Consider the following 10,459-nt stretch of genomic DNA (forward strand, 5'->3'; position numbering starts at 1 on the left):
CGGTCGGGCCTTCCCCTCCCGTCCCCTCAGCGGGGCGCCCCATTGCCCCGCCTCACCCACCCTCCCGTTTCTCCTCCCAGGAGGCAGCAGTACGTGGGGAAGCTTAAGTTCGCGTCTTTGGAGGCCTCGCAGGGCTCGAAGAAACTCATCGTGGCCACTGAGAAGAACGTCGTGGCCGCTCTGAATTCCAGGAGTGGCGAAATCCGTGAGTGAGGCGGGGGTTTGTTGTGGGGAATAAGCCTGTTATGCTGGGGCTAACATGTCAGTCAAGTCACACTACGTTTTCATACTGATAAATGAATGCTGGTGATATCGTTTTGTCAGACTGAGAGGATTCAGCCGGTAGTTAAAAGCTGTTGCTTAGGGCAGGCAGACTGTCCTCTGCATAAACATATTGCCATAAAGAGCCTAGGTTTAAAAATTAAACTGAAGGCCCTTGGGGGAGCAAATCTTGTTCTCATTTAACTCTGTTTCTTCCAGTGTGGCGCCATGTAGACAAGGGAACCCCCGAAGGAGCAATAGATGCAATGCTGATCCACGGGCAGGGTAAGGAGAACATGCAGACGGTGTGCTGGGGCCAGCAGTTGGCCTTGTACGTGGGATCTCAACCACACATTAGACCACGAGTTGAACTTGCCAGAACTTGTTGCTTTGTTGATCTGCAGTGGGATGCAAGTTCTGTGTTCATCTCCTTTTCTTAATTTCCTGGGTAGATGCCATCACTGTGTCCAATGCTGGGCGCATTCTGCGTTCCTGGGAGACCAACATTGGGGGATTGAACTGGGAGACGTCCCTGGACACTGGCAGGTAGGCTTTCCTCTTTGCACTGTTTCCTTCCCTTTGCAGTGCTGGTCGAGGAAGGAAGAAAGGGGATGGTCACCTTGTTTGGGCTTGCATTATAGGGAAAAATCAGCTAGACGTAAGGTTTCTGAAATAACATTTAGCTCAGTTCCTAAGGAATGCCTGAACCTTGCAGCTAAATCTATCACAGTATCTATTTCTTAGCAAACTAGTAAGAGGAAGAGATACAATTTTATTTCACAGATGGATTTGCTCTTTAAATATACCTAATGTTCAACCTGCGTCTGGTTTTGGGTGTTTGGATTCCAGCCTAATGCTCTCTGTTGAGATCAGCAAGGATAGATAAAGTGGGCTATAAATTATACTTTAAGATCAATATTAAATGTTTGAAGAAGGTCTTCGGAGGGGTTTGGTTTTTTTTTTTTCCCTAAAAGAAATTAACTTTGTAACTTACTGTCTCTGACCTCTGCTTAGTTTCCAGGTGGCTCGTTTGGTGGGGCTACAGGATGTGGTGAAATACGTGGCTGTGCTCAAGAAGGCAGCCATCTCTCTTCACTACCTTTCCAACGGGCACCAGAAATGGGTAGAACACTTACCAGAAAGGTAAGAATGTATTTTAAGTAGTAGAGTAAACTTCTGACAGGGAGGCTGTTGCCTTGGAGAGGAAAGGATGCCTTATGCTTTTGAAAACATCTGGAAACAGTAATGTGAGAAGCCGATGCTTCATGGTTGCTGCTTCTCTTGCAGTGAGAGTACTCAGTACCAGTTGTTGTATTCCCGTGGGACCGGAGTGATCCAGGTGCTTGGAATCGTTCCCCAGAGCCACTTGAACATTTTAACATTCAGTGTAGAAGATGGAGAAATTACAAAACAGGTAGTGCTCGATTATGGATCCGAAATACTGAATTTGATGTTCACAAATGTACTTCTAACTAGGTGGGCTGTGGTGTGCAGAGCAATTAATTCTTGTTATAGTACAGATAAATTTCCTTTTCACTGTGGCATTATCTGCCACCCAATAAATGGATTGTACTGCTGAATGCCCTGAAAGCAAAACTTAATAAGGCTTGCAGCTGTTAATCAAGACCATCCTGGAAATCTCAGGCTGATATATAGTTTCTCCCAGGGTCATGGGTAAAAATAATTCTGACTTAAATTTTTGGTTGTGTTCAAGTTGGTTCTTTGAAGATGTTGTTCTGTTGACAACTTCACCTCTTTGTGTATGTCTCGCTTGGCAGATCAGAGTAGCAGCCCCGTGGCTGAAGAGCTTAAATGGCGTGTGCAGCGTGGTGGGGGAGGCAGTGCTGGTGTGTGTGGACATGGACATGCATTCGCTCTATGTTTGCTCCTTGGAGACAGAGCAGGAGATGAAGCAGATCCCACTGCAGGTGAGAAGTGCTGAAAGAGCTGTGTATATAATTCGTTGTCCAACTGGTTTGGTGCCTGAATCAGTTTTGCAGCATGGGGGTTCTGTTGGTAAACTACAGCATGACTGAGGAGGTGTGCGAAGAAGCATGGCCCATAAATTGAGGGAAGGGAGAGAAAACTATATATTGTGTCTGTCTAATCATTCCTTTTGGATTGATGTCTTCACAGTTTGCTCCATTGGGAGCCTAGTTCTCCTTGCTTCTGCTGTACATTTACTCTGACATGAGGAACTTCTTCATAAAGCTTATGTTACTGCTAATAGAAGGAAGGGATTTGTTTCAGTGAAGAAAAAGCTCTCACGAACACGTATGTTTTTCTCCTTTTCACAGTCACTTGACCTGGAGTTTGCTGATGACTTCCAGCCCAGGATATTGGCCACTCAGCCCAATGTAATCAGTGCTTCGCGGACTCAGTTCTTCCTGCAGCTGTCTCCAAGCCACTTCTCTTTGCTGCAGTACAAACACGGGCTGCTCAGCCACCTTCGGGATTTCCAGCAGGTAACCAAGATAAATGTACTCAAGCGAGAGAGCCAAGTACAGCTTCAAATTCTTTAAAATGAACAAATACCCTTGTGCTAAGCATTCTGAACAAACTGCTGAGCTTCTCATTTCAGTTGTGCTCTTGGCTGCAAGACTTGAAAACCATTAATAATTTGATTTAATTTATACTGGCTGCTGAAATATTCCAGACATCAGTGTAGGAATGCTTTGTTGCCGACAGCTGTCAGTGTCAGGGTAGTTTCCTGGTTTTGAGGTAGATAAAGAGATGCATGTGTCTAAGTGGTCAGTGGTGCAGCAGTGCTTTTGTTAGGCCAGTTGAGAGGTTTTGAAAAGCAAAAAGCTCAGTAACACTGGATATCATGGCCTAAAAACCTGTGGCAGGTCAACCGTTTCCATCTTTGAGAACTATTTTCAGTTTTATAAGAGAGAATTATTTTTTTTTTGTTTGGTGAAACAATGAAATTTAAAATTTGGCTGTGAAATATCATCTGGTTTTAATTCCGGTATGGCCTCATTTGCTACACAGGTAGGTTTTGGTGGCATTTGGGGATTTTCTTCTTCATTTTATGATTTCCTTCTATTTTTTTCCTTTTCAGGCAGCTCTGGTGAGTTTTGCAACAACTGGGGAGAAAACTGTGGCTGCTGTCCTGACCTGCAGGAGTGAGCTGGTTAGTACAATTTGCCTGTACTAGGTAACCAGCACGACTCTAGCGTACACTGAGGGTGGGTTCCACAAGCATTTTCCTTCTCAGGCCCAGGGATGGGTGGTAACTTGAGGAAAAGAAAGATTTAATTAGCTTCTCAGACATACGAAGACCATGGTAATGCAAGCAGATCTTGGTTACATCCAGCTAAGGTTATCTCTGGCTGGATGAAGCATGCTGTCCTGTGTGCAGCTGTGTGTAAGGGCACGTAACGTAGGAATCAACTTTACTGATCTATAGAAGACTTCAGTTCTTAGGGATACCAAACTTAGCAAGGTTTCATTTTTATCAGAAATAGAATAGAACTGTTTCCTGCCTGTTTTTAGCGTCAAGCTGAGGCTTATCAGGGACTCAAAACCTGTTTGTTTTTGGGTTTGGTTTTTTTTATGCTTTTATTGGGGTCTGAACTATGTTCATCCTTGTTTCAGAAACCTGGAAGTTCTGATGGCCTTCATGCTGGAGGTACTCTGGAGGATTCCCAGAAGCAGGTATAAAGTGTGCTTTTTCCCAAGAACAGCAGAAGTTCCTGACAGTCCATTTTCTTCTTTTGCACGAGGGAACAGAATGAAAAAGGTGTTATACTGTATTTCTGGAGACTGATGTTTTGCAGTAGCTCCATATAAATAATATAAAAATATCTTGAAGGTCTTACTCGATCAGAAATCCTTCTGCAGAATTTGGTGTGGCATGTAAACATGCATGGAAACATTCTAGACCAGGTTGGATGGGGGTCTGTGCAACCTGATCTAGTTAGCGGTGTCCCTGCTCACTGCAGGGGGGTTGGACTAGATGTAGGGGTCCCTTCCAACCCCAAACATTCTGTGATTCTGTAATTCTACATGTGTTTAACTCAGCTGTTTTCTGCCTCTTGTTGCAGGAATCCTTAACCTGTTCCAATCAAACCTACAACATTAATCTTTACCTGGTAGAAACTGGACAAAGATTGTTGGATACCACAATTACCTTCAACCTGGAGCAGAGCGGTGCCAAGCCACAGCAGGTGAGTGGGGAGAGATCATTTCAGTCCTGTGGTTTATCAGACTTGCAGTGCCCTCCGTACCCTGATTTGGCAGGATTGCTAGAACCCTTCAGGCAAGGTGAAAAGCATTCTGCAGACACACCGGATTACTGCATGCAATCGCACTGTTTGCTCTTGTTTCACCCAAGAGTTCTGTCTGAGGAGATAATGTGATCATTAACCTCACTGTTTCGCTTGCTCTGTTTTCCAGCTCTACATCCAAGTTTTCCTGAAGAAGGATGATTCTGTGGGCTATCGAGCCTTGGTGCAAACAGAAGACCACATGCTAATGTTCCTCCAGCAGCCTGGTAACTGGCAAACAGCTAACCTACTCCATTTCTAACAGTGCACACCTTGTCACTGTAGGACAAAACTCTCAAGTCCCAAACGATTATGTTTTTGTCATTGCTTTCTTTGAATACTGGAGGCTCTTTCACCCTCACAAAACATTTAATCTGAGAAAACAGCACTGCAGTGTTCTTTGTGCAGACAGAGCCTTTGATTTTCATGAGTTTTCTGCAGATTTCTAAACTCTTGGTAGGAATTGAGTCTAAGTCCTGTTGTAGATCTTCCTCAGAGTTTCTTCAGAGAAGGGCCCCGTGACAAAAGTGTTAATCTGCAGAAAGGGTTCAGAGTCCATCTCAGAGACATCAATTTACCAACGTTCTACTCTTATTTCTTTCCAGGAAAAGTCGTATGGAGTAGAGAGGAGTCATTAGCAGAAGTGGTAAGCTTGGAGATGGTGGATCTACCTCTGACAGGTGCACAGGCTGAGTTGGAGGGAGAATTCGGAAAGAAAGCAGGTAAGCCATAGATTTAATGGAATTACCTTTGTGAGTTTGTTTTTCTTCCTGAACAAATGTATAGTTTTCTTTTTCTTCTGAGAGTTAGGATTCAAATTTCTGCTGATGGCAATTAAAGTGAGCAGAAACAAACCCATTTCTGTCTAAACTTTTGAAGTCCAATGCCAAATGCAGATGGCATGAGCATATTACATTGTTATATTCAAAGAACAGTCAGGAGCAGTAGGAGAGGTTTTGGTCATGTCTCCTAAACATTTGCCGTTGACTCTTTCTGGAAGACTCATTTGCAGTAGCTTTTGTTTTTGCTTTGTTTTGTTTTTTCATGCTGTCCTGGATGCAGCCATTCAAGGTAACCTCCAACTGCATGCAGTGTTTTCTAACGTTTCCGAGTAATGCTTCCTAGTGGAACTTGATCTCTTCTCTGCTTGCTTTCCTCCGTGGTGAAATATAGTTGAAGTCTGATATTTTGCTAAATATCTAAATAAGCTAAAATAAGGTAAATATAAACCCTGATTGGGCAGAATTAAGTCTTTTTTTACTTCAGGGGCTTCTGTAGCTCTGAGTAATGGTGCAGGGGGAGATAGAGACCTTATAGGTGGGTAAGCTTTAGGTGGGCACTTGCTGTGAGCGCACCAGTGAGAAGGAAGGAATGCAAAGGAAGAGATTATGTACTCTGCAAGAAGGTTTGCTTTCAGTTGATGAGAGCATGTTTCAGAATGAGCTATACCACTGTGAAGTGGGAAAAGGTTGGTGAATGCCAGAGTCTATCACAGAAATGATAACTATAACTGCTATTCTGGAATGGGAGGCAGAGGCAAAGAATTATCACAGGTTCACGCATGGCAGCATTTCTTCTGCTTGCTGAGACTGTAATTTCAATCGTGGAGTGGGACGTAATTTTTTTTTCCCTCGTTATCACTGTTCGTCTATTTGCAGATGGTTTGCTGGGAATGTTTCTGAAGCGGCTGTCCTCCCAACTTATCCTGCTGCAAGCCTGGACCGCCCATCTTTGGAAGATGTTCTATGATGCCAGGAAACCCCGGAGCCAGATTAAAAATGAGATTAACATTGACAATTTGGCCAGAGATGAATTCAACCTCCAGAAAATGATGGTGATGGTCACTGCTTCGGGAAAGGTGAGGAAGCCAGGGTAGGAACCTGTTTCTAGACTGTAGCAAAAAGTCTCAGCTCTGAATTCCCATCCCAGTTCTTAGTCAGGCTTTGGGCAGAATGTAACGAGAACGTGTGCAGAATGTTTTGTGGTAGCTTTGGAGAGGGGCTAAGACTCTTCTATCTTTGTCATATCCCAAAGAAAGATGCAGTGCTCGAATGTGAGAGATGTGATGTTCTAAACTTCGGCTTTTCTGTGTCTCTCTGCTCAGCTTTTTGGTATTGAAAGCAGTTCTGGCACCATCCTGTGGAAGCAGTATCTCAGGAATGTGAGATTGGGCTCCTCCTTTAAGCTGATGGTACAAAGAACAACCGCCCATTTCCCACACCCTCCACAGTGCACCTTGCTTGTTAAGGACAAGGTGAGTCCCTTTCCTCTGTCTCTCCATTGAACTTGCTTAGCATGGAGAGTTATTTTCTATTTCCACCTTTCAAAGGGTGGAAGAAAATATCTTTTTGGGTATCATATGGTTATCACTGATGTGAGGACAGGAGGAGAGGTAGAGCTGGCGGGAAGCAAAACACACAATCCTAAAACATTTAAGGATGCTCATTTTGAAGCCTTTTATTGAAACAAAAGAAATAATTTCATCCAGTTTCTTTGGTCGTGTGAGATAAGTCATGTGTGGTCTCCGTTAGCTCTGCGACAATGGCTGACCTTTAGCTAGCTGCAGGATGTTTTGTGCTCCATAGCTGAGGGAGGAGGAGACATTATGTGTTGAGACTGCTTTGGCACGTGGCAGATAGGATTTAGTTAAAACCTTCAACACCGTGTTATGCCACGGTAGGGTTTTGACAGAGAAATGTGGAATACGAGTATACACGCGTCCCAAGAGAATATTTTGAGGATGGACTAGCTGAATCCAGGGTATGAAGAGTTGACATCAGCAGGTAACAGGTAGAAAACCAGCTCTTCTGCCCGCCTTAGAAAAAGTTCTGTGTCTCGTTTGTTTTTTTAGGAAACCAAAATGAGCTTTCTGTACGTCTTTAACCCCATCTTTGGGAAGAAAAGTCAAGTAGCTCCTCCTGTTCTGAAGCATCCAATTCTTCAGACTTTGCTTCTGCCTATTATGGATCAAGACTATGCCAAAGTACTACTCTTGATCGATGATGAGTACAAGGTAAATTGCTTTGCCTGGAGGCAATTTTCTTCATCTTCTGGTTAATTATTCCCCTCCCTTTTGGAGCAAGATAAAAAAAAAATGCCATTGAGTCACATTTCACACAAAACTATGAGGTTATTCTGGTAAGACAGACCTCATCCTGGCAAAGATGTTTGGAAGAATCTTTCTGTGTTGTTTTTCTTTTGTGTGCCAGTTGGTTTTTAACCTGTGTTTCAATTCTTCTCTTCCAGGTTACAGCGTTCCCAGCAACTAAAAATGTCCTTCGCCAGTTAGAAGAAATAGCCCATTCTATCTTTTTTTACCTAGTTGATGCTGAGCAGGGAAAACTCTCTGGATTCAGGCTGAAAAAGGTATGGAAGACTCATTACAGTCTAAGTGATGTCGCTTTCCTAAATGTCCTCTGTAGATCTCTTCATTTGATTTACGGGGTTTTACTCAGAATAGAAACAGTTCAGCCTCAAAACGTGCCTAAGAAACTTTTAAAATTCAAAAGCAGAGAAAGCTCCCAGCAGATTGTGTCTTTTGAGGACAAGATAAAACCTCTTACCTCATGCTTTTTTCTTGCAGGACCTGACAACGGAGAAGAGTTGGGAGGTGATCATACCCACCGAAGTACAGAGGATAGTGACCGTGAAAGGGAAGCGGTCCAATGAGCACGTGCACTCCCAGGGCCGTGTGATGGGAGACCGCAGTGTTCTCTATAAGGTGCCCTTGGAACTTTTTGTTGAATTCTTGTTGACACGTTATCCAACGGGAAGAATCTCTGCACTGTTTCTAGGCACTACGTTGAGATTAACTGCCCCGTGGTGCCATTTTTTCTATATATGCATCAGTGTCTGTAACCCTCTGCGGGAGATGCTGATTTTGGTGGAGATTTCTTCTATAGAATGTTTTCATGCAGCAATTAAGTCAGTCAAACATCTGATGATGGGGAAATAGCTACTCGATTTCTTCAGGTGATTTGCACTAGTAAAATACTTCATTTATTTTATGTCTAGTCCCAGATGAAATGCAAACAAGCACGGCGCCTGTGGCACTAATGTCAGCATCTCAGTTGTTTTTCCTTTTGCTCTAGTCCTTGAATCCAAACCTGCTTGCTGTGGTGACAGAGAGTGCAGATACGCATCAGGAGCGCACTTTCATTGGAATATATCTGATTGATGGAGTTACAGGCAGGATCATCCACTCATCGGTACAGAAGAAAGCCAAGGGACCTGTCCACATCGTTCATTCAGAGAACTGGGTGGTGGTGAGACGTTATTCTTACCTTCTTGTTCTTTATGTTTGGGACGTAGGGAAGGTTGCTGAACCTGCATGGAGATTCTCTGTGATTTTCTGCTACTTCTGTATTATTGACGCTGCTTGCCCCGTATTCCTAAAAATCTCCTCTCGTTTCAGTACCAGTACTGGAACACAAAGGCACGTCGGAACGAGTTCACTGTGCTGGAGCTGTACGAGGGGACGGAGCAATACAACGCCACAGCCTTCAGCTCCCTTGACCGCCCAATTTTACCTCAGGTTCTCCAGCAATCTTACATCTTCCCATCTTCTATCAGTGCCATGGAGGCCACCATCACTGAGCGAGGCATCACCAGCCGTCACTTGCTCAGTAAGTACATGCTGCTCTGTTCTGAACACGTTTATGCTACCTGCATGAGCCAGGTTTCGCACTGAAAACCAAGCAAAATGCAGTGTGCTGCCAAAAATCCTGCCTGTGGGCTGCCCGGCATGTGCAAGGATAAGCACCAAGAGAGCATTTATGTTAGCTGTTAGAAAATGCTGCCAGAAACAGCCATTTTTAAGATGCATTTATTTTAATGTGCAGTTGGGCTTCCTTCTGGGGCCATCCTCTCCCTTCCAAAGGCTCTGCTGGATCCTCGCCGCCCAGAGATCCCTACGGAGCAAAGCAGGTAAGGAAAAGTGCGATAGCTGCTGTTCCTGGGCAGCTTGGAGGAGGGGAGGGATTTTGTGTTTAATACGATAATGTGAAGTAGAACAACTCATCCTGGACAAATTCACGGCAATTCTTGCATGAAATTAGGTGAGGTTGCTTTGTTCCCGGTCCGTGACAGTGGAATACATTTGTTTGCAATGCAGCAGGTCTTATCGTTAGCAAAACCAGCCTGTTGTCTGCACTCTTAAGAAGTAGCAGTCAGAGTCACCGTCTAAAGTTTTTAGAATGATGCTTTTAAAACTTTTGAAGCCTAAAAGGAAGGTGTAGTCTGACCCAGCTGGCATGTTTGATTTTCATCTTGCAGCAAAAATGAATCTATGCTGGGAAAAGCCACTAAATTTGCCAGTTTAGGTCAGCTTGTGATGATCAGACTAGGAAATGCAGACAATGTCCTTCGTGTGCCGTTTGATTGGGTTTTGATTTCTCTTTTAATTGCCTTTCAGAGAAGAGAACCTGATTCCATACTCCCCTGACGTGCAGATCCATGCCGAGAGGTTTATCAACTACAATCAAACTATATCCCGAATGAGAGGGATTTATACAGCCCCCTCTGGCCTAGAGTCTACGTGTTTGGTGAGTCCAGGGCGGAAGCTTTGCCGTAGGGCTGTGGAGTTTGTGGGCAGAGCGGTGTGATCCCATAGCCTGTGGCAGGGAGATCTGTAACTTCCGATTATGCGGCTGCTCGCTGCTTAAACATTTCTTCCTTTGATCAGAACTATAGGTCAGAGTTAATCGTTTTTGATGTATCTGCTTTTCTGCTGGAAGCAGCCATACCAACTCATGATCTCATCTCTTTAGGTTGTCGCGTATGGCCTGGACATCTACCAGACCCGAGTGTACCCATCGAAGCAGTTTGATGTCCTGAAAGATGACTACGACTACGTGCTGATAAGCAGCGTCCTCTTTGGGCTGGTTTTTGCTACTATGATCACAAAGAGACTTGCTCAGGTGAAGCTG

The 10,459-nt window shown here is 44.2% G+C and overlaps 1 protein-coding gene across 1 annotated transcript in view; it reads left to right on the top strand.

The window, feature by feature from the left end:
- EMC1 (ER membrane protein complex subunit 1) overlaps positions 1-10,459 on the top strand; it is a 12,084-nt gene that overhangs the window by 651 nt on the left and 974 nt on the right. The window contains exons 2-23 of the mRNA XM_035901867.1: positions 31-205; positions 481-546; positions 714-807; positions 1,276-1,404; positions 1,549-1,675; positions 2,040-2,189; positions 2,559-2,726; positions 3,326-3,397; positions 3,862-3,921; positions 4,311-4,433; positions 4,663-4,759; positions 5,138-5,254; positions 6,191-6,390; positions 6,637-6,786; positions 7,384-7,545; positions 7,779-7,898; positions 8,116-8,253; positions 8,624-8,797; positions 8,947-9,157; positions 9,374-9,458; positions 9,946-10,075; positions 10,301-10,459. Of these exons, the coding sequence (XP_035757760.1) occupies positions 31-205; positions 481-546; positions 714-807; positions 1,276-1,404; positions 1,549-1,675; positions 2,040-2,189; positions 2,559-2,726; positions 3,326-3,397; positions 3,862-3,921; positions 4,311-4,433; positions 4,663-4,759; positions 5,138-5,254; positions 6,191-6,390; positions 6,637-6,786; positions 7,384-7,545; positions 7,779-7,898; positions 8,116-8,253; positions 8,624-8,797; positions 8,947-9,157; positions 9,374-9,458; positions 9,946-10,075; positions 10,301-10,459 (2,907 nt within the window). The remainder of the gene's footprint in view (positions 1-30; positions 206-480; positions 547-713; positions 808-1,275; positions 1,405-1,548; positions 1,676-2,039; positions 2,190-2,558; positions 2,727-3,325; positions 3,398-3,861; positions 3,922-4,310; positions 4,434-4,662; positions 4,760-5,137; positions 5,255-6,190; positions 6,391-6,636; positions 6,787-7,383; positions 7,546-7,778; positions 7,899-8,115; positions 8,254-8,623; positions 8,798-8,946; positions 9,158-9,373; positions 9,459-9,945; positions 10,076-10,300) is intronic.

This window comes from Egretta garzetta, unplaced genomic scaffold, assembly GCF_000687185.1.
Source record: "Egretta garzetta isolate BGI_Z169 unplaced genomic scaffold, ASM68718v1 scaffold69, whole genome shotgun sequence".
Taxonomy (NCBI): Eukaryota; Metazoa; Chordata; class Aves; order Pelecaniformes; family Ardeidae; genus Egretta; species Egretta garzetta.